General features: G+C 36.8%; 1 protein-coding gene across 4 annotated transcripts in view; it reads right to left on the reverse strand.

Annotated features, from left to right (window-relative positions):
* The window catches only part of ANKFY1 (ankyrin repeat and FYVE domain containing 1), a 109,948-nt gene that overhangs the window by 45,123 nt on the left and 38,915 nt on the right, over nt 1–25,910 (reverse strand). For 3 of the 4 annotated variants that reach the window (XM_077165592.1, XM_077165591.1, XM_077165593.1), the window contains exons 4-7: nt 12,355–12,490; nt 5,401–5,524; nt 4,160–4,309; nt 2,741–2,906 (exon numbers count right to left, since the gene is read on the reverse strand). In XM_077165592.1, the coding sequence (XP_077021707.1) occupies nt 2,741–2,906; nt 4,160–4,309; nt 5,401–5,524; nt 12,355–12,490 (576 nt within the window). Of the gene's footprint in view, nt 1–2,740; nt 2,907–4,159; nt 4,310–5,400; nt 5,525–12,262; nt 12,491–25,910 lie in introns of those variants that run through there. The other variant, XM_077165594.1, reaches the window with a different exon arrangement.

Raw genomic sequence — 25,910 nt, forward strand, 5'->3', positions numbered from 1 at the left:
TGGTAAGGGGTATAGAAAAAAATAGGGGAAGCAGAGGCTAAAATCTATTGGGTAGACGGAAGTATTGGTGGTCAATGAGAGGGAGGGGTAAGGTATGTATGAGTTTTTTTTCTTTTTATTTCTTTTTCTGGATTGATGCAAATGTTCTAAGAGATGATCATGGTGATGATATTGTAAGTTTTTTATTGCATACCAACATATAAGAATGTTCATGTTTGTTGTGTTTTTAAAAAAAAAGGAAAAAAAACCTTCACGAAGCCATTAACACAAACTATAGCTCATGCTGCTCCAACTTGTGGCATCATTTTCAAATATAATACAAATAATTGGAAAGAAGCATCCTATTTAAGAAAGCCCGTTGAATGATGTTGCCATTAAGGAAAAAAAAGTCCAGAAAAGAACTAGGTTTTTAAAAACACAGGGATTACTCTTCTTGCTCAGATCAAACTAATCAGAAGAGATGGCATCCCTTTGAACATATGCAGCCCTTACACAGACTCACCCACAGACACTGGCTACCTATTGCATTCTTTAGACAGTCAGCTACATAAGTTAACAGGATGATAACTGACTAAACTGATGCAGAATCTAAGGTGTGGTCCAGAACCATATACCAAAGAGCTTCACTCATATAACAATGAACTTACGAAGTAAGGTTAACAGTTAAATTTTAGTATATTATTCAATTTACTAATTTGAGAAGGTCAATAGACAGATGGCTGAAGTGGAAGGAGGAAAGATGAGAAAATTCCTGCAGTCACTAGAGCTGCTTTTGGTCCTTCAAAGCTAGGACTAGGTAAAGTGAGCTGCGAGAGCCACTGGACTGATCACAAGGGAGGCACTGTACTGAAGTGTGCTGCTAATACTGTCTCTCATATTCCCAACAATCTAGTAGAGCAGAAATGACTCTCACTTTATAGATGAGGAAAAGAACACTCAAAGTGGTTCAGTACCTTGTCCAAACCCACAAAGTAAATGGCTCCAAAGCCAGTGCACTGTCCACCACACCATGCTGCTCTTTACAAAGTGGGCAACAATCACGTTTATTATACCAACATTGTAACTCACATGCTTGCAGGTGAATGATAAACTCAAAGTGGAAGAGTAACTCATCTGAAAATAAGCATCAGAAATGTATCACCAATTCTTGGCAGTACTCGTAACTAAGCAATCACCAAAATATTTAACAACTTGTCAAAGATGTTTTTTCATCAAACATAAGAATTTAACTCCCTAAGAGAAAAGAAACATAATTCTGAGGTTGTTTTTCTTTTTAGTAACAAGCATATTTGTTTCCAAAATAAACACTGCAGACACTAAACAGTATGGGAAAGAATAATTCCCACTGTGGTAAAAACTTTCCCCACTGATCACACACCCAGCGCTAAGCAACTAGTGGCTCTGCACAGTACAAAGTGGTGCTTGGGAAAAATGCATCTGCTCTTGACACTGACATACTCTAAGGATTTCCTTCCTTACGATGAGCAAAATTTTCCTCCCCACCAGCCAGCAAGCTCACACTCTTAATACACAGCTTAAAAAGATATTTATATTAAAACCTTTGCCCAAAAAGGGCTAAGCCACAGCCACAATAGGAGTACATCTTGAAGCAACTACATTCCACCAAATGAAAACAACTTGTATATAGCAAAAATGTAGCAGAGAATATAGGAGTATAATAAACCATAATCAGAAAGATAAAATGTCCATGACCAAGATGTGAGGGAACCAGATATTCTGTCTTTGATCTCTAAATGTAAACAACAAAAAAGTGTCCATGGCCAAGTACTTCAATCAATTCAACTATCCCCCTACAAAATTAAGGCTTTGGGATCTTTGAAAGCTTTCATGCCATGCCGGAACACTGAAAGCTTCAGGTCACACTGGAATGCCACCTCTATGTATGCTCCTCTCTCTGCCAAAAATGGATGCTGCAAAGTTGAGTTCAGGCAGAACCTAGCTGGGATTTATAAATTAATAAGGCTGTGGGAAAAACAAAACAAAAACTGGTGCCTTTTCTCCTATGAAAAGTTAATCTGTTAAGATTAAAATGTCCTGATTTAAATTTGGACATTTCCATATTCTTCCCATTACTAATAACAAAGTATTCAAAATACAGCTACAATTTAAAATAGCTTTCCTACAACAAAATGAAACTTTATCACTTTGCCATGAAGAGATTTTCAGACTGCAAAAGTGAAAAACCTGAATGTGAGAATATGTTTAAACACTGTGATTTTGATACTTTCCCTTTCTTACAGTAACTAATACAAGTAGAATCTTCCTAGCATCAGTCCTGGAGAAAGTAATATAGTGGACAAACAAACCAATGAATTACAAGTAAAAGGTCTTTACTGTAGAAGTACTGAGTCTTTCTAGTCTTTCTTACTGGGGCCCTGTTGGCACTATGAACAGCCTAATACAAGCCACAGTCTCCAGGGCCTCCTGTGAGCCAATGATCACAAATTCTAAATCCTGTCACCTGTGAGTACGGACTCAAGAAGGCTTTGGGAATTTCTGGAACAGGGTTAGGGAGTCTTTAAAATTTGGTTGTATAAAAGCAAAGTTGCCCTCAGAGAAATATAAAATATGCTTCCGGGTGGGCCACGGTGGCTCAACAGGCAAGAATGCTTGCCTGCCATGCCAGAGGACCCGCGTTCGATTCCCGGTGCCTGCCCATGTAAAAAAAAAAAAAAAAATTAAGACATTAAATCAAAAAAAAAAAAAAAATGCTTCCTACCTCTTTGGATTCCTTTATGTAACAAGCTCCAGCCATTCTTGTCTACCATGTCCACGTCAGCTTTGTGACTAACCAGCGTGGTGGCAATACTCTCTAGTCGTCGGGAAAGGGCTAGATCTAAGGCAAGATCTCCATTATGATCCACTTCATTCAGCTTCCCAGGGAGCTGCACAGGTATATTTATAAATTAGCATCCAGGCAGTAGAGAATACAACCAATCTTAGTCTTTCTGTACAATCACTATTATCTTCTTGTATATAAACGTTAAATTTTAGTGCTATAAAGCTGCTTATTCCCAAATTTCAAGTGAATTTACAAATTTCTATCAGGCTTCCTCAGGGCACAAGCCTCTCAGGGAGCAGAGAATTAGTGGGGATCAGAAGAGATGTAAACAACACAGAGGACAATATGAAGACCCAAGGGGACACAGAAATAGAGTGCTGAAGGAGCACAAGTGCCAGGGTGGAGCTTCAGAGAGCTCTATGGTGTACAGTCAGCGTCTTCATCAAAGATTATGGCTTCACTATTTAATTCTTCCTAGCAGCTTACTTCCTTCCCAACACATTGAACACCCACAATAAAATATACTACACTCCTGTCTGTCAAGGTAAACTGATTTCATCTAAGACTGTGTGGTAGGTAGAATAATGGCTGCCCAAAGATCTCCATGTTTTAATCCCTGGAACCTGTAAATATGTTATCCTACATGGCAAAAAGGGCTTTGTAGATGCAATTAAGGTTAGGGACCTTGGAATGGGAAGATTACCCTGGATTATATGGGTGGGCCCAATCTAACCACACAAGTTTTTATAAGTGAAAGAGGGAGGTTAGAGAGATGTAACATGAGAAACACTAGACCCGCCACTGAAGTTAGAGGAAGGGCCACAGCCAAGGAACGTGGTGGCCTCTGCAAACAGGGACTTTGGTCCTATAACCACAAGGAACTGAATTCTGCCAACAACCCAAATGAATTGGAAACGGTTTTCCCCCTAGAGCCTCCAGAAAAGAATGCAGCTTGCCGACACCTTGAGTTTAGTACAAGGAGACTTGTACTGGGCTTCCAACCTACAAGACTATAAGACTACAAGACTATAAAAGAATCTGTATTGTTTTAAGCCACTAATATTGTGGTAAATTGTTACCACAAACTAATACAGACTTTGATACCTGGAAGTGGAGTACTTCTATATCAAATACCTAAAAATGTAAAAATGGCTTTGGAATAGGGCAATGAGCAAGGGAGAAGAATTTTGAGACGCACGACTGAAAAAGCTCAGATCACCCTGAAGACCTCACATAGAAACATGGCTGTTAAAGACTGCAAGTTCTCAGAGGGAAGTGAGGAGCATAATAGAGCAATCCAAGCAAAGAACAGTTTGGGAAAAAGGTGTGACAAATTTGAAAAAGTGCTTACAGTACCTGTGAATCCATTTCAATCAGATAGAGGAAGACAACATCTTCTCTCTCCACTTTGATAGCTTTATGTAGTGGGTACTCAGTCTTGGATTTGATCATTTTGTATAACAACTGAGCACTCATGCTGCTGAAATCCTCCTTTCGTAAGTCATCCTAAGGATTACAAAAGAGTGGAAAATAAAACAGCTCCATTATCTATAACAACAACTGGCCATTTATTAAGCCCTTAGACCATGTCAGGACCTACTTTAAGGGCTTTACATTTCCCACCTCATTTGATCCTTACAAAAACCCCATCCCATTTAACACACAAAGAAAGCAAAGTATAAAGAGGCTAAAAACTCGGGCAAGTTTATACAGTGTGTAAATGGCCGAGTCAGGATGTGGAATGAAAAGATCCAACTCTAGGGCCTGCGCGCCTGACCACAGCACTTTTCTGCCTCTAAATGAGATGCTCAAACACATGAAACACTGGCAACCAGCCAAAACTAAACCATGAGAAAAGCCCTCCAGGTGAGAAAAGAGCTCTACCCCCACCCCCAAATAAACTACAGAAGCAATTACAGAATCAAATGGAACTTCCACAAATAACTCACTCCAAAGAGTCACAGCTGGTCTCCGCTATTGTGGATCTCTATATTTCTAACTATTTGGGGAAGGTTACCACTCCTGTTTCAACTCTTTAAAATCCAATTCTTTAGACACTTCTTCTGAAACACCAAGACTCTTCTCACAGTATTGATGAATACTGGACAATTCGCATAGACTAGTTATAAAACACAGCAGTGGTCTCAATTTTTTTAAATGCAAAATAAAATACAAACAAATGCAAAAGCTGTTCTTTATGAAAACTACCTAAGAAGGATGAATCTAAATTGCATGTTCTCTACATGACTCAGAAAGCAAAGTTAAGCGCGGAAATGGCCTGCTGTTCCCATGGCTCAGCTGTGGCTTCTGCAGATGTGGAAGGTAGAGGCGGGGGAAGCAGATGTCACTTTGTACCAACCCCGTTTTCTGACTTGACTCATCTTCTGCCCCTCCACTCTGAAATCACTGAACTATTAAGAATTTTAGGGCTGAAAGGAATCTCACAGATCCTCTAACCCAACTGGTTAACCTTCAGTTTTGTGACAATAAGGTACTAGGTCCCAGAGAGGTAATTTTCCATAGAACTAGGTTCCAAGCCCAGGTTTTCTGACTTGCAGCAAGACTGCTCCATCCAAACACTTTAATCTCTCACTCACCCAATGACTTGCAATGATTTCTGCACAGTAATTCATCAGTGTGCTGGCATTCAGTTCCTCCGCGGTCTGATAAAAACGAATACAGTTCCGGACATTTACCAGAGACATAACACCTTTCTCACATCTATAAGAGAATATTAACGATGAATAGTATTATTAGGAGAAACAAAGTAAAACAATAATCTGTGCACTGATGAGCTATGTTGAATAACACTAAGGCATAAGGTTAAACAAAACAATTATGAATAAATTATGGCAGGGTTCCCATCCCTTAAAAGTACTAGAATTCCATTATCATATTACATTGCTCAATACTGGTCAGAGTCAAAATAATTTGAAAATAAACTTGTTGAGCCTATCGTTCCAACTGCCTTAAGAGTAACCATGGAGGGGGGGGTCCATGGTGGCTCAGCAGGCAGAGTTCTCGCCTGCCATGCCAGAGACCCGGGTTCAATTCCAGGTGCCTGCCCATGCGGAAAAAAAAAAGTAACAATGAAACTCACTGATTATATACACAGGCAACTGTAATATCAAATCCACAATTGATGAAATTCAAACCTTTGATATGTAATTGTATAGGATACAATTGCAGTTCTCACTAGCACAACTATACATATGCAATCAACATCACTTAGAAATTGTTTCAAATATGAGGCTCTATGCCTCAATAAAAAGTACTTTCTTAAAAGTCCACCCAAAAAGTAAATTGTATAATATGTGAATTATATCTCAATAAGGCTATTTAAAGAAAAAAGTTCACCCCAAATATGTATAAGGTATAGAAACAATTGAACTGAGTCAACTCAAAGCAGGCACCACATGCTAGCCTAGAAGACCCATGCTACCTCCACCCTACTGCCCTCCCCACTATGTGGGATGACTCCCAGGACTATAAATCTCCCTGGTAACGTGGGACAGGACTCCGGGGATGAGCCGGGACCTGGTATCATGGGACTGGGAACAGCTTCTTGACCAAAATGGGGAAGAGAGAAATGAGACAAAATAAAGTTTCGGTGGCAGAGAGATTTCACAGTCAAGGGTTATCCTGGAGGTTAACCCATTCATATGCATTATATAGATATCCCTTTTTAGTTTATGGTGTATTAGAGTGGCTAGAGGGAAATACCTGAAACTGCTGGACTGTGTTCCAACAGCCTTGATTCTTTAAGATGATTGTATAACTATATAGCTTTTACAATGTGACTGTGTGATTGTGAAAACCTTATGGCTGATGCTCCTTTTATCCAGGGTATGGACAGATGAGCAAAAAAAATAAGGATAAAAAATAAATAAATAATGCAGGGTGGATAAAGGGTAAAAAATCGGATAGATTGAAATACTAGTGGTCAATGAGAGGGAGGGGTAAGGGGTAAGGAATGTATGAGTGTTTTCTTTCTATTTCTTGTTCTGGAGTAATGCAAACATTCTAAAAATGATCAGGGTGATGGATACACAACTATGTAATGATATCATGAGCCACTGATATATAGTATGTATGGGCTGTCTGTGTATGAATAAAATAAAAATATCTTTTAGAAAAAGAATCAACTCAGTAAAACTGACTACAGTGTATAAACAAAGCCTGGTAACAATAACAACAAAATGATTCTTTCACATTCACTAACAAAAGAACAGTTAACTACATCAGGGAACAGAAACTTCATACAAAGTCTCCAGTGGCACAAAGCAGCCACCGCATGCTAGCCTAGAAAACCTATGCTTCCTTTACCCCATAGGGTAGGTAAAGTGAGACCCCATAGAGCCAGGGAAATGGGAAAGGAGGCCATGGCATGGTCCTTTCATCTCCCATGCTCCACAGCTCTCTAAAAATCAGTTCATATTCAACAGCAAAACAGAGGCCTAATGTTTTCAGGGGTTTTCCCTGACATCCCATTTTGTTTCTCCTGTCCCAAAGCCCCCCAAAAAGCCCTTTTTCTGATCACAAGGGCACAATGTAGTGAAAAGCGTATAAATGAGCTGTGAGGTAAGAAAGACTTGGTTGAGATCCACTGAGTTTAGAGGTTAAATTATTTGACATCTCTGTTTTCTTGTCTTTTTGGCTGTGAAATAAGGGTGACTCTATTTGAGAGGTTTGGAGGATCTTTGAGTATCTTTCAAGATAAAGGTAAACTATATATATTTATATACTATACATTCTCTAGCAAAAGATGAGATACAAACGGGACTGACTGTAAAAATTCAGAAATGAATAGCACAATACTACCTAACTGTAATAATAAAATAATGTTGGAACACTGAATGACGCTGAATGCGAGAATGATAGAGGGAGGAGGCCTGGGGGCACAAAGGAAATCAGAAGAAAAGATATACGATAAAGACTGGGATGGTATAATCTAAGAATGCCTAGAGTATATAATGATAGTGATTAAATGTACAAATTTAAAAATGTTTTTGCATGAGGAAGAACAAAGGAATATCAATACTGCAGGGTGTTGAAAATCGATGGCAATTAATATTTTAAAATTTTAACACGTGTGAGACTAAAGCAAAAAATGTTTATTTGGCACAAAATTTATATTTGACTAGTGCAGTTCCTAACATAACCTATGTGGACAGCTTAATTGAACACCCTAAGTACAGGGAACCTTGGGTAGGGCATGAGATTTTGTAGGTTTGTCCAGAGTGATGCCCTGATAAATCCCAGGGTGATTTGAACAGTGAATAAAAAAGTATTTGCAAAGTCCCCTTGGGGGAATGGTGAGAAAGGGGGAAAATTCAACTTCCCCAAGTGGAGAATTCTTGGTATTCTCACAAGCAGTGGGGACAACCAAAGCAATAGGGTGAGCCCCCAATCTTGGGGTTTGTTCATATGAAACTTAACCCCGCAAAGCCTACTAAAATTTGGCCTAAGAGTCACCCCCAAGAAAATCTCAAGAGGCTCAGATGTGGCCTCTCTCTCCAGCCAACATAACAAGCAAACTCACTGCCCTCCCCTTGTCTATGTGGGACATGACTCCCAGGGATGTGGACCTTCCTGGCAATGTGGGACAGAAATCCTAGAATGAGCTGAGACTCAGCATCAAGGGAATGAGAAAACCTTCTAGACCAAAAGTGGGGAGAGCAAAATGAGACAAAATAAACTGTCAATGGCTGAGAGATTCCAAACAGAGTCGAGAAGTTATCCTGGGGGTTACTCTTACACATTAAACAGACATTACCTTGTTAATCAAGATGTAATAGAGAGGCTGGAGGGAACTGCCTGAAAATGTAGAGCTGTGTTCCAGTAGCCATGTTTCTTGAAGATGATTATATAATGCTATAGCTTTCACAATGTGACTGTGTGATAGTGAAAACCTTGTGTCTGATGTTCCTTTTATTTACTTATCAACAGACAAGTAAAACATATGGAATAAAAATAAATAATAGGGGGAATAAATATTAAAATAAATTTAGATTGACATGCTAGTGATCAATGAAAGGGAGGGGTAAGGGGTATGGTATGTATGAATTTTTTTCTGTTGCTTTTTATTTCTTTTTCTAAATTGATACAAATTTTCTGAAATTATCATGATGACGAATATGCAACTATGTGATGATATTGTGAATTACTGATTATATATGTAGAACAGAATGATCAAAAGTTAAGAATGTTTGTGTTTGTTGTTATATTTTTTTAGAAAATTAAAAAATTAATAAAAATAAATAAACAAATAAATTTAGTACACTGAAATGCTAGTGATCAATGAAAGGGAAGGGTAAGGGGTATGGCATGTATGAATTTTTTTCTGTTTTCTTTTTCTGAATTCATACAAATGTTCTAAGAAATGATCATGATGATGAACATACAACTATGTGATGATATTGTGAATTACTGATATATGAGGCACATAATAGGTATGCTCAGTAAGTCTGAGGTCCTCCTACTCTTTCTTCCTTCTTTAAGGCCTGAAATTTCTCTACTAGGGGAAAACGGGAAAAGTGTAAGAGGAAAATGTACAGTTCAAGAAATAGAATGCATAGGTTTCACTACTATTCTAAGTAAGAATAGCCCATCGGCCAACAGATAATTCCCAATTTTTAGAGGTAAGCTTTAGGTAACAGAAGTGGAAAAAGACCCATTGGGGATGGTAGGTGGGGGAAGAAGGGAGAAAGGTCATGAGAACAACCTGGGAAGAATAAGGAACAGACTCCCAAAACCTCACAAATGGGACCTTAGCCTAGGACCAAGATCTTAGAGTCATTTCTCTATCTAGTAGAAAATGGAGGCACTTGTTTTGTACTAAGACTTGAGTTTAGGTGCTTTGTTTTTAACTAACACAGATGACTTGGTTTAAAGAAGCATCTCTCCCAGGGCACTTTTAAATCATGTAACAGTATTGCACTTTTGTGCCTGAGTTTTCTGTACCACTGACTTCCCCAAACTCATACCACACCATAGCAATGTTTGACAAAGTCACTCTGACCTCAGCTATGAAATCAGAGGATTCCAGGAGAAAAATTCTCTTCAGATATTTGAAACTTTTACTCTTCTTACAATGATAAATTTCATGGCCTTGCCATCCTAACATCCTGACATCAGGCAGCCTAATCCATGGTATAATCTCAGGGCATACGAGCCATGGCAGAGCTCCTTACAAAGCACTTTTACAAGCAAATGCTGACAGTCTAGAAATGCCATTCTCCTTTTTACTGCCAAATGACATAGCACCCAGGGACTTGAATATATTTCATGAAAACAGATGTTTTGTGAAAACTGGCAGTCACTTCATTTTCAATAAACTCTGGGATTCCCAGAGTGCCAGTCACCATTTGGACAGCCCATAAATAGTAACTACATATTTTCCCAACTGAAGAACATGTAATTCTACTTAAAAATTCAGATTCTCAGTTCATATCTTCTTCTTTTTGAAAAATAGTAAAACAGACTAACTTTTCTCTTAAGATAATTTTGTTAATATATGTTTTTAATTTTAAAGTCTGAAAAGTACGCAGATGCACAAAAACAATAAACCTAACTTTTAAATGACAAAATCAAGAATGAACTTAAGTGCCCTACAAATCCCTGTTTGGCTTTGGTATTCATCCTTTGTATGTGTGAGAGAGACATAGAAACATAACTCAAAGGGAAACAAAAAAGGTTAACAGTAGTTGAATTAAAGATGATTTTTATTTCCTTTTTTATATCCTCCCATGTTTCATGCATGATACTTTTATAATCAAGAAAAAATCATATCAGTAACTGCCATTTTTTAGCATAAACTATTAATTCTTTTTTAAAAAAAACTGTAGAATTTTCCTAATAATTACCAAACCAACTTCATTTTCATCAAATTGATGACAGAATTCCAGAACCACTGAGCTCTCTATGCTACAAAAAGGAGCATATATATATATATATATATATATATATATATATATATATATATATATATATATATATATATATATATATATATGCCTGTTTCATTTTTAACTGCTAATCTCAAAAGTGCAATTTCTCCTGCAGTCAGAAGTGGGCACTCTGAGACCTGGGATGGATCTCTTCCATTCCACACTCTCATCAAAAACCAGGACACAGTTTTCCCCTGCCATGCCAGAGACCGGAGTTGATTCCCTGTGCCTACCCATGCAAAACCCATAATACCCACATCTAAGAGTACAAAATTGAGCACCTGGTAATGTTGATATTTAGGAAGCCTAATCATTCAATAAATAAGAAATGTTTTAATTAAATAATTCATTGCACAAATTACAATTATCTAAACTACTCCAACCCTGGACATTTTTATCAAAGCAATTTAATTTATTAGCAAGTTTGACAAAGTCAATGGGAGAAAGTTTAAGAAATCTGAAAAAAAATAAAGATATAAGTCACACTCAATCTAATTAAAATCATTGTTACTCCTCACTCTCAGATGGTTCAAAAACTCACCAAAACTAACAAAAAAGAATGAACGAAAGATTAATTCCAAGTAAAGTTAGCTCTGCTAAACTAACACTATTACGTGCCTACAAATCTTTGCCATTTTCTTAAGTATTGAGTTTACAGGTTAAAAGGCACCCAAGCTTAGGGGTAGCATGCTCGCCTGCCCTGCGGGAGACTGGGGTTCGATTATTGCCCCCTCACCAAAAAAAAAAAAAAAGCACTCAAGTCCACATCAATTACAGGTTCTTAGGCACAGTGGGAGGGAAACATCAGCCACAGTGAAAACAGAGCAAGCACAACTATAAGTGGAGTGCCTCTTGATGGCTGATCCCTTCACCACCCAGGAGAACACAAAAGATGTAAAAAGACACTCCATCAACCAAGCTAACTACCAAAGTCCACACAGCCAACAGAAACTCAAGAGTATTTTTAACTGGTGAATATTTTGTTTTCAAAGTGCCAACTTGTGAGAGCAACAGAGAAAATGCAATATAAAAAATATAATATGTTATTTCCTTAGAAACCTAAAAAGCACTAACTTAAATGAGATCTCAAAAACACTGGCTTAGGAAACTTATTGAACTATACTCTCACGTTAAATTCAGATGGCAATATACTTTCAACAAAGAGAACAGGACCATGGATTTCATCTGAGTAAAATAAAATGACAAAGGAAATGGTAGAGGAGGGACAATCTGAGGGTCTGGACAATGGAATATATTATTTCCTATATGAAATAATATAATCCATTATCCAAAGGGATTGGACACAATTATGTAACATTAGGTAAAAGACCAGTGAAAAAAAGAGATCAATGCACACAATTATGTAATGCTAGGTAAAAGACCAGTGGACAAAAAAAGAGAACACCTAAAAGCTTTGGCAAAATTTAGCTTACAAGATAACACAGAGCAAGGGAGGTAAATTCTCTCCCCATCATTGCCTTTAAAAGAACACCTTGCAAAAGTTATTTACATTAGCAGAAGAAGCTGTTTTCCCAAGGCTTGGCATAATTAAAGCTCAGCCACCACCATCTGAGGTGCTTGAATATATCTGCTGTGACTTGCCTCTCCCTAAGGAGCTGTAGCTGAAACCGATTAGCTAGTTTCATCAATTCAGTCAGGAACACATCATCTTCTCTGAACTCCAGCTCATCTGTATAAATCCAGCGAAGCATTGTCATTGTCACCTCCGGATTAGCATCTGTTAAAGAAAGAAAGTAGAAAGAGAAACTGAAAAACAAAACTCCAGATGACACACTTAAGCCTTCTTGAGGAACTCTTAAAACTTGAAGCTAATGAAGAAAATTATGGCATATCCTAGAGAAAAAAAATGTTACACACCCACTAAAAATGGTGATTAAGTAGTGTGAGCCGCATCCTTCTTCAGAAGAATCCCAAAGTTTTGCATGGGGCAGTAGATGGGGGAAATGAACTCACCATAAGCAAAGAGAAAAGTTAAACTGGGGGGAAACTTTTGAAACATATAAAAAAGAATGTACATTCTAATAAAAACATTACAAATAAAAATAAAAAGATGGATACACAATGAAAAGTGGGCAGTAGCTATAAATAGGTAATTCACAAAAAATAGATTAAAATAGCCAATAAACCTTATCGATAACCAAATAAAAACTTAAACTAGAATACGTTTTTTGTTTCTCTGAGTAACAAAGATTTTTAAGTCTATAACCTTTCATATTCCAGTTATACATGCAAATTATTAACCTAAGAAAATAAGTGGGCAAACAAAGAGAATGTACATTCTAAGATACTCAGCATTTCATTATTTTTAATAATGAAAAACTAGAACACAATCTTAAGAGTCTAACAATGGAGAACTGATTAAATAAATAGTATATATACACATTGGAAAATCTTGCAGCAATTAAAAATACATAGATCTTAAATCCATATAAAAAGATATTCACTATATATCAAACAATATAAGCTAAAATAGATATATTAAATTATCTCATTTTTCTTATCTCTATTTATGTGTATCTATATCTAGCCACATCTATCTCCAGAGACAGAGATTGGAAGAATCTACACTAAAATATCAACTCTGATAGAATTCATAACTAATTTTTCTGTTGGCTTGTTTTTTCCTAATTTTTATTAATGAATATTAATAATACTACTTATGTGATTTTTTTAAAAATGAAAACTATACAGGAAGTTGGGGAATATGTGATGAAAACCATAGGATAAAATATCTAAACTAAGATTTCAACTAGAGTCAACTTTTAATTAATGACAATTAGGGAGTGATGATCAGAAAACAACTCGAAATTGTGTTCTATACAAATGGTTCTCAAAATGTGTTTGCAGAATTAGAATCACCTGAGATGCTAGAATTAGAATTTTTAACAAGTTCTTAACTTATTAGAATTTCTAACAAGTTCTCAGGCTCCAACCCAGACCTACTGTTCAGAAACTCCGGGGGTGAGACCCAATAATCTATGTTTTTTTAATTATGTATTTTTTATTGATATATATTATATAGTCATATATCATGCAATCATCCAGAATACATAATCAATGGTTCACAATATCATCATATAGCTGTGCATTTATCATTATCATAAACTTTTTTCCATTTTTTTAACTTTTTTATTAATTAAAAAAAATTAACAAACAAAACATTAAGATATCATTCCATTCTACATATACAATCAGCAATTCTTAATATCATCACATAGTTGCATATTCATCATTTCTTACAACATTTGCATCGATTTAAAAAAGGAAATAAAAAGACAACAGAAAAAGAAATAAAATGGTAACAGAGAAAAAAAAAGATTATACATACCATACCCCTTACCCCTTGCTTTCATTTACCACTAGCATTTCAAACTAAATTTATTTTAACATTTGTTCCCCCTATTATTTATTTTTATTCCATATGTTCTACTCTTCTGTTGATATAGTAGCTAACAGGAGCATCAGACACAAGGTTTTCACATTCACAGAGTCTCCTTGTGAAAGCTATATCATTGTTCAATCGTCATCAAGAAACATGGCTACTGGAACACAGCTCTACATTCTCAGGCAGTTCCCTCCAGCCTCTCTGCTACATCTTGAACAACAAGCTGATATCTATTTAATGCGTAAGAATAATCTCCAGGATAACCTCTCAACTCTGTTTGGAATCTCTCAGCCATTGACACTTAAGTCTCATTTCACTCTTCCCCCTTTGCTCGAGAAGGTTCTCTCAATCCCTTGATGTTAATTCTCAGCTCATTCTAGGGTTTTTCTCAGTCCCTTGATGCTGAGTCTCAGCTCATTCCAGGATCTCTGTCCCACCTTGCCAGGAAGGTCCACACCCCTGGGAGTCATGTCTGATGCAGAGAGGGGGAGGGTGGTGAGACTGCTTGTCATGTTGGCTGGAGAGAGAGGCCACATCTGAGCAACAAAAGAGGCTCTCTTGGGGGTGACTCTTAGGCCTAGATTTTAAGTAGACTTGACCTAACCTTTGTGAGGTTAAGTTTCATATGAACAACCCCCAAGACTGGGGGCTCAGCCTATAGCTTTGGTTGTCCACACTGCTTGTGAAAATATCAAGAATTCAACTTGGAGAAGTTGAATTTCTCCCCACTCTCACCATTCCCCGAAGGGGGCTTGCAAATACTTTTCCAGTCACTGATCAAATCACTCTGGGATTCATCGGGGCATCACTATGGACAAACCAACAAAATCTCATGTCCTACCTGAGATTAAAAGTACTTATGACGTTCAATCAAACTATCTACATGAGTTATATTAGGAAATATCCTAGTCAAAATATAAATTTTGTAACAAATAAACATTTTTTGCTTTAGTCTCACACAAAAGGTGACATTTTAAAGTATTAATTATCATCTATTTTCAGCACCCTGCAATAATGACAATCCTTTGTTCTTCCTCATGCAAAAACATTTTTAAAATTTGTACATTGTACATTTCACTATTATTATACACTCTAGGCATTGCTAGATTATACCATCTCGATCTTTACCATCTATCTTTCTTTCTGATTTCATTTATGTCCCCAGCCCTCCTCCCTCTATCATTCTCACATGCAGCTTCACTCAGTGTTTTAACATAATTATATTACAGTTAGGTAGTATTGTGCTGTTCATTTCTGAGTTTTTATATTCAGTCCTGTTGCACAATCTGTATCCCTTCAGCTCCAATTACCCAATATCTCACCCTATTTCTATCTCCTGATTGTCTCTGTTACCAAGGAAATATTCCAAGTTTATTCACTAATGTCAGTTCATATCAGTGAGACCATACAGTATTTGTCCTTTTGTTTCTGGCTAATCACACTCAGCATAATGTCCTTAAGGTCCATTCATGTTGTTACATGCTTCATAACTTTATTCTGTCTTACAGCTGCATAATATTCCATCTTATGTAAATGTCACAGTTTGTTTAATCAACTGTCTGTTGATGGACATTTTGGCTGTTTCCATCTCTTGGTAATTGCTAATAATGCTGCTATAAACATTGGTGTGTAAATGTCCATTTGTGTCTTTGGCCTCGTGTCCTTTGAGTAGAAACAGCATATAGATGGGTCCTGTTTTTTAATCCATTCTGCCAGACTATGTCTTTTGATTGGAGAGTTTAATTCATTAACATTTAGTGTTATTACTGCATGGGTAGTACTTTCTTCTGCTATTTTGCCTTCTGGATTTTATATGTCATATCTAATTTTCCTTCTTTTTACCTTTACTCATAGTCTTCCTTTCTACACTCTTCTCCACACCTCTCTCTTCTGTCTTCGTATCTGTCTCTAGTGTTCCCGTTAGTATTTCTTGCAGAGCTGGTCTCTTGGTCACAAATTCTCTCAGTGATTTTTTGTCTGAAAATGTTTTAATTTCTCCCTCATTTTTGAAGGACAGTTTTGCTGGATATAGATTTCTCGGTTGGCAGTTTTTCTCTTTTAGTAATTTAAATATATTATCCCACTGTCTTCTCGCCTCCATGGTTTCTGCTGAGAGATCTGCGCATAGTCTTATTGGGCTTCCCTTGTATGTGATGGATTGCTTTTCTCTTGCTGCTTTCAAGATCCTCTCTTTCTCTTTGACCTCTGACATTCTGATTATTAAATGTCTTGGAGTATGTCTATTTGGATCTATTCTCTTTGGGGTACGCTGCACTTCTTGGATCTGTAATTTTAAGTCTTTCATAAGAGTTGGGAAATTTTCAGTGATAATTTCCTCCATTAGCTTTTCTCCTCCTTTTCCCTTCTCTTCTCCTTCTGGGACACCCACAACACGTATATTCATGCACTTCATATTGTCTCAGTTTCCTGAGTCCCTGCTCATATTTTTCCATTTTTTATCCTATAATTTCTGTTTTTTGTCGGATTTCAGATGTTCCGTCCTCCAGTTTTGAAATCCTATGTTCTGTCTCTCGAAATCTACCATTGTAGGTTTCCATTGTTTTTTTCATCTCTTCTACTGTGTCTTTCATTCTCATAAGTTCTGTGATTTGTTTTTTCATACTTTCAGTTTCTTCTTTTTGTTCATTTCTTGCCTTCTTTATATCCTCCCTCAATTCACTGATTTGGCTTTTGATGAGGTTTTCCATGTCTGTTCGTACATTCTGAATTGTTTCAGTTCCTATATATCATCTGAATTGTTGGTTTATTCCTTTGACTGGGCCATATCTTCAATTTTCTTAGTGTGATTTGTTATTTTTTGCTGGTGTCTAGGCATTTAATTACCTTAATTAGTTTATTCTGGAGATTGCTTTCACTTCTTTTATCTAGGGTTTTCTTGCTGGATGAATTTGTTGTCTATCTGTTCTTTGATATTCCATTCAGCTTTATCTGGACCTTTAGCTTAAGTTTTGTTTAAAAGAGTAGAATTTTTCAGTTCTTGTTTTCTTGTTTCTTGCCCTGCTTGTGTGGTTTTTCTTATCCTGCCCTGTGTGTGGCGCTTGTCTGACTGCAGGTCCCACCAGCATAAGATGATGTGGTACCTTTAACTTTGGCAGACTCTCCCTGCTGAGGGCATGGTGGAGACAGAGGAGAGGTTGTGGGCTGGTTTTAATGGCTTCAAATTACCAAGCCCTGGTGTCTGAATTCCTTGATGGAGGGATTCCACCTGAGTTGGGCTTCACCTCTCCCCTGGGGAAGGCACAAGCTCCAGATAAGCCCCCCAAAAAGCTCACTTCTGCCTATGCCTGGGGCAGTTGCAGCCTGAAAATTCCTGCCGCTGTATCCAGAGGCAGTCAAGCCTTTGTAGATACACAGCCACAAAAACCTCTGTTTCCTTCCTTTTCATTTCCCCCTTTTTCTGTCAGCCCTGCCCCCTTGGCGCCGGGGCAAAAATGAGCAAACTCTGCTTTGATCAGGTTCACCTAAGCTGAGGGCCTATTTTTAGTAGTCAGAATTTGTTAATTAGTTCCACAATTGGCGTTTGATTGTGCCCAGTCCCTGCTGTTGGTAAAGTCCTTTCCTTTCCCCTCTGGGAAGCGGCCTGTGGGGGAGGGGCATTGGCCGCTGCCGCTTTGGGAACTCACGGTTCTGGGGGGTGCTCGCAGCCAGTCCTTCTGGTCCAGACTGGGGTACTCTGTGTGTCTGGTCACTGACGTGGCCCCTGGAGCTGTTCTGTACTGTTTCTGGTTATTTAGTAGTTGTTCTGGAGGACGAACTAAAACGCGCACGATGTTAAGCCACCATCTTGACCCGGAAACCTTTTTTCCATTTTTGTGAAAAATAACATATATACAAAAAAGCAATAAATTTCAAAACACAGCACAACAATTATTTGTAGAACAGATTTAAGAGTTTTGTATGGGTTATAATTCCACAATTTTAGGTTTTTAGTTCTAGCTGCTCTAAGGTACTGGAGACTAAAAGAAATAGCCATATAATGATTCAGTAGTCATATCATTTGTTAAACCAAACCTTCTCTGTATAACTTCATCATCACCTTTGATCGTTCTCCCACTCTTTAGGGGTATTTGGACTATGCCCATTCTAACTTTTTCATGTTGGAAGGGGTTCTCAGTAATATGGGGTAGGGAGATGAAACTAGTTGATGTTCTGGAGAGGCTGGTCTCTCTTTCAGGACTCATCTGGTCCAGGGACCCATCTGGAGCTTATAGGTTTCTAGAAAGTTACCCTAGTGTTTGGAACTTTTATAGAATCTTATATAACGCCCTAGGTGTTCTTTAGGATTGGCAGGAATGGTTTTGGTTGGGGTTTGGTAAGTTATGATAGGTAGCAATGTCAAGCTGAAGCTTTTCTAAGAGTGAACTCCAGAATAACCTCTCGACTCTATTTGAACTCTCTCAGCCACTGATACATTATTTGTTTCCCCTTTTGGTCAGGATGACACTGTTGATCCCATGGGGCCAGAGGCAGGCTCAGATCTCTGGGAGTCACCTCCCATGCTGCCAGGAAGATTTTCACCCCCGGATGTCATGTCCCACGCAGGGGGGAGAGCCATGATTTCATTTGGTGAGTTGGGCTTAGAGAGAGTGAGGTTACATCTGAACAACAAAAGAGGTCCTCCAGAGGTAACTCTTAGCCTATTGGTAGGCTAAGCTTCTCTGCTACATACATAAGCTTGACAAGAGCAAGCCTCAAGATTAAGGGCTTGGCCATGTTTCTTGAGGATGATTGAATAATGATATAACTTTAACAATGTGACTGTGTGATTGTGAAAACCTTGTGTCTGATGCTCCTTTTATCTACCTGTCAACAGACAAGTAGAACATATGGAAAAAAATAAACAATAGGGGGAACAAATGTTAAAATAAATTTAGTTTGAAATGCTAATGAAAGCAAGGGGTAAGGGGTATGGTATGTATAATCTTTTTTTTCTGTTTTCATTTTATTCCTTTTTCTGTTGTCTTTTTATTTCTTTTTCTGAACTGATGCAAATGTTCTAAGAAATGATGAATATGCAACTAAGTGATGACATTGTGAATTACTGATTATATATGTCAATGTTTTAGTTCGTTTGTTAAATTTTTTAAATTAATAAATAATTTTTTTAAAAAAAGATTAAGGGCTTGGCCTATTGATCTGGGTATCCCTAATGTTTGGCACAGTATCAGGAGTTTCCCTGGTAGTAAAGTTTAATAGTTGCATATTTTTTCTTCTATCCCTTAAGGGACTTTGCCAATACTTTTTGATTATCTGCTTAATATACTCTGGATGTATCTAGGAAGTACATTAAAGGCCCTCATTCTTTTTCTGGGCTCTCTGTGTTTGGACTGTTTAAATGATCTATCCAGACAGGTTGAGTTAGATTATATGCTACAGAATATTTAAATCTGGACAAAATAAACCTTTCTTCCTTTGGTGTCAAAGAGTAGATGAAGTTCTAAAATACAATGACTTCCTTACCCCTGAATTCTGAATTACCTTAATTCCAACTGATCAACTTCATTCTTATCTCTAAGTACCAGGTTATATATATATATAAAATAACATCTCAAAAAAAGAAAAAAAAGAGCCTCTCAAAATCCAAAAATAACAATTACCACTATGGACTATATGTGATTGCTATAAGAGTTTACAATCTAGGCCCCTGTTTTCTTATAACCATTTTCTACATGAGACCATACAAAATTCGCTCTTTTGTTTCTGGTTTATTTTGCCTCTCCAAATGCCCCAAAGGTTCATTCACAATGTTGCATACCTCACAACTTCATTCCTTTTTGTAGCAGCACAATATTTAGTCATATATGTATAGATATATATATATACACACACACCATCATTCACCTACTTCTCAGTCAGTGTATCCTTCAGCCACCTCCATTCATTAGGCATCATTTATAACGCCCACAGTCAAAAGTCCATCAACACTCTCAATTTTAGATAGTTTCACTGTTCCCAAGAGAAAGATAACCAATAAACACACTCTCAGTAAATGGAAAATTTAAACCTCCCCTTAACCTTGTCCCTTCTCTCCCTTATTTACCCCTGTTGTTGCTGTGCTACTTTGATGTTTTCCTGCCAACACAGCCCATAGCACGCAACAGTAGTCTTCCCCCTCTACCCTGAACTTATACACTCTTTGGAGAAGATTCATACCTTTGCAGTAGTTGGTGCAAGAACTTACTTATATTCGTAATGTTAATCAGTGGGACACATAGGTCTATACAACCCCTTTCAATCATGTTCACCTTCAATATGGCAATAAGTAATCTGTGTTTTAACAAGCCCCCACTGATCCTGATACATTCTAAGGTTTAAGAAACATGGGATTAAAATCATATTCAGTTCTTGATTATCTGGAAATAGGGCTAAGGCGCAACATGGACCACAGACATCTATTAACTCAGTAATTAGGTAATCACTGATTAACTGCTTTATCCTCTTCTCCATTAGTTGAAGCTCAGAGGAGTGATGTCATGCGAGTGGAATTCAAGGTTCCTGATTTGCAACCAGGTTAATTCACAACCACCTCCTTAAACAACTAACCAGATATTAAAAGAAAAAAAAGACATGGTTAAAATAAAATGAAGAGGGTAGGCCATGGTGGCTCAGTGGCAGAGTTCTCACCTGCCATGCCGGAGACTTGGGTTCAACTCCTGGTGCCAGCCCATGTAAAAAATAAAAAATAAAAAAACAAAGCGAGGGAAAATTCACCAAAATGCTAATAGCAATTTTATTTTTTTCTTTTCCTTATTACTCAATAATGTACTAATAACACCTTTTAAATGTTTTATGAGAGAAAAATTTCAAAAGCAGACAGGGAGTCTAATTACATTTACTTAAGCAATTTACTTGAAGAAGAGGTTCTTCAACTAAGGGATGAGTTTAAGAGTGGAGTGAATTTCTACACTAGCATTGTAAATTGGGTTTAATATGCTAGTAGTCAACTATTTTTTTTATGCCTCCCTATATATATATGTATTTCTATATTTATACATAGCACACACAGAGGTAGATATGTGATATGTACATAACAGGGAATTCTGTTCACAACATTTTTTGGGGGGGATGAGGGTGTGTAGGGGGTGCATGGGTGGGGAATCAAACCTGAATTTCCTGCACAGCACATGAGAATTCTACCACTGAACTACCCGTGCACCTTGATAGTCAACTTAACGAGAAGAAAAGATATGTAGGCCTATGATTTTCCAAGTCACCATAAACTCTAAAGCACATGCTACTCCTCTTATACAGCACTGTCTTGGGAAGGCAGGTTGTTCCTATCTGACGAATTCTCAATAGCACTACCCTCAAACATCTTCTCTGTATTCATTTCTTTAATACTGTTTTAAAATTTGGTCACTGAAATGTATGTCTGGAAGTGGCTGAAATAGGAAATTTTATGTTGTACTGTATATATATTACCATAATTTTTAACAAAAACATTAATTTAAGAGGAAAAAAATAACAAATCTTGGCTGATTTCCTTGAATAACTCTCCATCAATTGTACAAACCAATAAACTTAAGCTGAAGAACTGACAAACTAAAACCTGAATAAACTTTTAAAAATCACCTTCAGCTGGGATTTCCTGGTACCCCTAAATATTTCAAATAAAAGAGGCTCAAGTTATCTCCAAGTTTTCCCATTCCTGTTTTGACTCTTTCCTTTATCTCCAAAACATTCTGAGAATAAATCCATTTTGAGACTCAGACTAAACAGCCAGTGGAAAAAGGGTAGTCAGAGAGCACTGACCAGAGTAGGAGAAAGTAAAAAATTTTTCCAAACAAGTACTTTTAGGAAAATTTTATAACATTTATCAGCTTTTGATCTATTTAAGCAAATGACTGTAAAATTCAAATGACCCCATAAGCCAGGAGTATCTTTCAGCACCCTTCGGGGTGCTGAAAGAAAATGCACCCCTCCCTGGGAAGCCATATGAAAAAGATGGTCAAGTAAGCTAGCAGACACCACCACGTGCCTTCTCACATGAAAGAGAAAACCCTAACGTCATCGGCCCTTTCTTTGGAGTTAAGGTATCTTTCTCTGGATGCCTTACTATGGACATTTCTATGGCCTCAGAACTATAAATTTGCAACTAACAAATTACCTTTTTAAAAGTCATTCCATTTCTGGCATATTACATTACAGCAGCTTTAGCAAACTAAAACAAATGCAATACATGATCCTGAACGGATTTAGCAAGGTAGGAGGAACAGGACATTATCAGGGTATATGAAAATATTGTAATATAGAATGTAAGCTTTATGTCAATGTTAAATTTCTTGAACTTGATAACTGTATCTAGGATTATATAAAAGGGGTGAGCTATGGTGGCTCAGCAGGCAGAATTCTTGCCTGCCATATCGGAAACCTGGGTTCGATTCCTGGTGCCTGCTCATGCAAAAAAAAAAATGATTACATAAAAGAATATCCTTGTTCTAAGGAAATGTATTTAGCATTATTAATGTTTAAGGAGCATGATATACACAAGCTAATCAAGTCTTCAGAAAATGGAGTGATGGATGGATGGATAGGTGGATGGAATGATATGACATGTGGCAAAATGTTAAAATTGGTAGATCTGGGTATTGAGCAGGGAGAGGGCGTGCTAGCGATATGTTGGAGTTATAAAGGTTTGCATTATTTTTGTAGCTGTCAGAATAAAAAGTTAAAAAAAAAAAACCTTCCCAAAAAACAAACTCCAGACTGAAATGGTTTCAGTGGCAAATTTTATCAATCACTCGAGAAAAAAATAGTAATTCCAATCTTATAAAACTTTTTCAGACAATAGAAGTTGTGGGATTGCCATCCAATACCTTTTATGAGGCAAATAAAACCCTAACAATTAAACCTAAGCTATTACAAAACAAAAAGAAAATTATATACCAATACCCCTCATGATTACCACTGTAAAAATCCTTAACAAAATATTAGCAATTCAATCCAGTAATATATCAAAAGAATAATGACCAAGTAGAGTTTAACCCATGAATGCAAAATTAGTTTAACATTTGAAAAATCAATGTAATTCTTCATATTAACAGCATAAAGGAAAAAAACAACTGTAATCATTTCAATAGATATTTTTAAAAGTATTTAAAAATAGACAAAATACAACATCAATTAAAGACAACTTATCTCAGAAAGCTAGGAATACTCAAACTGATAAGGAATATCTACAAAAAAACTGACAACTATCATTATATACATAATGATAAAGAATCAAATTGTTTCTCCTTGAGATTATGGACAAGGGAAGGATAATTGCTTTCAGAATGACTTGTATCCAGATTATATACAGAACTCTCAAAATTCAAAAAACAGACAACCCAATTAAAAAAAATAGGCAAAAATTTTCTTAAAAGGAGATACTGAATGGCCAGTAATACATGAGATGCTCAACATTATTAGTCACCAGGGAAATGCAAAATAAATCTCAGTGCACCCTATACCATTAGAATGGCTAAAATTGACAAAAAAAAAGACCATACTAAGTGTTAGGGGGGATGTAGAAAAACTATAATTCATATACACTGCTGGTGGGATATAAAATAGTAGAACCATTTTGGAAAACAGTTTGGTAGTTTCTTGACATTAAACAGTCACCTACCATATGATTTCACTGCTAGTTATTTACCTAAGAGGAAAAAAACATATATCTATCTGTATAAAGATCTGCATATATTTGAACACAGTAATGTTATTTGCAAGGGTCAAAAATCTGGAAACAACCCAAATGTCCTTCAACAGGTACACATACAAAAAATTGTGGCATATTCATACAATGGAATACTATTCAGCACTAATAAGGAATAACTGAAACATAAAAATGTATTAAGATATATATTTTTTTTTCACGGGCAGGCACTGGGAATTGAACCCAGGTCTCCAGCACGGCAGGCGAGAACTTTGCCTGCTGAGCCACCACAGCCCACCCATACTAACATTTTGAATAAATCTCAAAAACGTTATGCTGAGTGAAAAAAGCCAGACAAAAGGGATGATAGGATCTATGACATTTCCATTTTTTACTAAAGTCTAGAAAAGGCAAACCAAATCCCAGTGACATAAAGTAAATCAGTGCTTCTCTGGGCATGTGGACTGAAAAACAGATGGCTTACAAAAAGACCTTAAAAAACTTTTGAGGCAAATGGAAATGGTTGTTATCTTGATTGTGATGACAGTTTTGCAGATGTATTCATATGTCAGAACTAATCAAATTGTACACTTTTAATATGGGTTATCACATTTCCATTATACCTCAACAAAGTTGGATGAAAAGAAACCAAATGTGAGATGCAACACAGCACTGTGGTTAACAGCATAGATTCTGAAGCCAAATCACCTGCATTCAACCCCATAGCGCCAACATTTATTAGGTTGTGCCCTTGGGCAAGTTATTTAATACTGCTGTGCTTCACAGTTTCTTCATCTATAAAATGGGAATAAACAATAGTACTTGTCTGAAAATGCTGTTCTAAAAATAAATGAGTTAATACATGTAAAGCATCAGCACAGTACCTGATACAGCAATTGCTATATAAAAGTTTGCTGCTGATATTATTACAATAAACTATTTAGAAATTAAAAACAGTGCCTATCAAAATATTTGGGTAGCCAGAGTTACCCTGTCAAAGTAATCGTAGTCTTAAACTTATTAGAATACAAGACAAAATAAATCAACAATTCAACCATAGAAATGTTTAAAGGAATGTCAAAGAAACAGTTAATAAAGGTAAAAAGAAATAAAGTTGGCTAAAAATAGGTAAAAATTAAAAGTACAATTAATCATTCCAAACAAAATCTGGAATAACTCAACAAACAACCTTGGCAAGTCTAACCAAACATTGAAGACAAAAACACAAAAACAACATTAGGAATGAATATGGGTTATGATATAAGCACAGACAAAACAGATGTTTTGGAACTCAAGAGAAAATATTCCCTTGTCTGGAACAATCTCCAATTGGTCAGGAGGGCTCTCCAGAGGTTCTTGCTATTTATGTCTCTTTCTTTCTTTCTTATCCGTATTTTGCACAAAGAACATTTCTTGGTAACAAGAAACATATTATAGTTTCCAATATCATGAAATTGTTAAACAATTGCGGCCCCCTTTATTCCCCTGTCCACTGATTAACTCCTTTCTCTTTTCTTTGCCATCATCCACTTTTAGCCTAAAACCAACAACTAATAGTCTGTATTCTAACTAGGGTGCATGGGTGCTTCAGTGATAGACTTCTCACCTGCCACGCAGGAGACCCATGTTTGATTCCCAGCCCATGTACCCAAAATAAATAAATAAATAACAAGCAGATCTCTCAAATCAGAATTTGCATTTTAGGAAGATCTTCAAGTGACTCCCACGCACATTAAGTCTGGGAAGCACTACCTGTTTTAAATATGTCCAGTAACCCTATGAGGCATTGTTCCACCCAGGTAAAAGCTGATATACAGACAGGCTAATTAACTTGCGCTCTTCATTTCCACCGCCAGAACAGCAGAGTTGGGGGTTTGAACCAAGAGAGCAGAGTTCAAAGCTTATGCCAGAAATTCCCTTATTTTATCTGTTCATGTTACCCTCAGTCCCCCAAATTTTTTCACAGTGCCCTCACCTAGAGCAAAAGAAATACCTAATGGTTCTGTTCAAATAGTTAAGTTTAAACAACTTAGTAAGAATTTATTTTATAACAATTTAATGACTGTTTGAAAAAAATAGAAATATAAAAAGAAA

The sequence above is a fragment of the Tamandua tetradactyla genome, chromosome 6, assembly GCF_023851605.1.
Source record: "Tamandua tetradactyla isolate mTamTet1 chromosome 6, mTamTet1.pri, whole genome shotgun sequence".
NCBI lineage: Eukaryota > Metazoa > Chordata > Mammalia > Pilosa > Myrmecophagidae > Tamandua > Tamandua tetradactyla.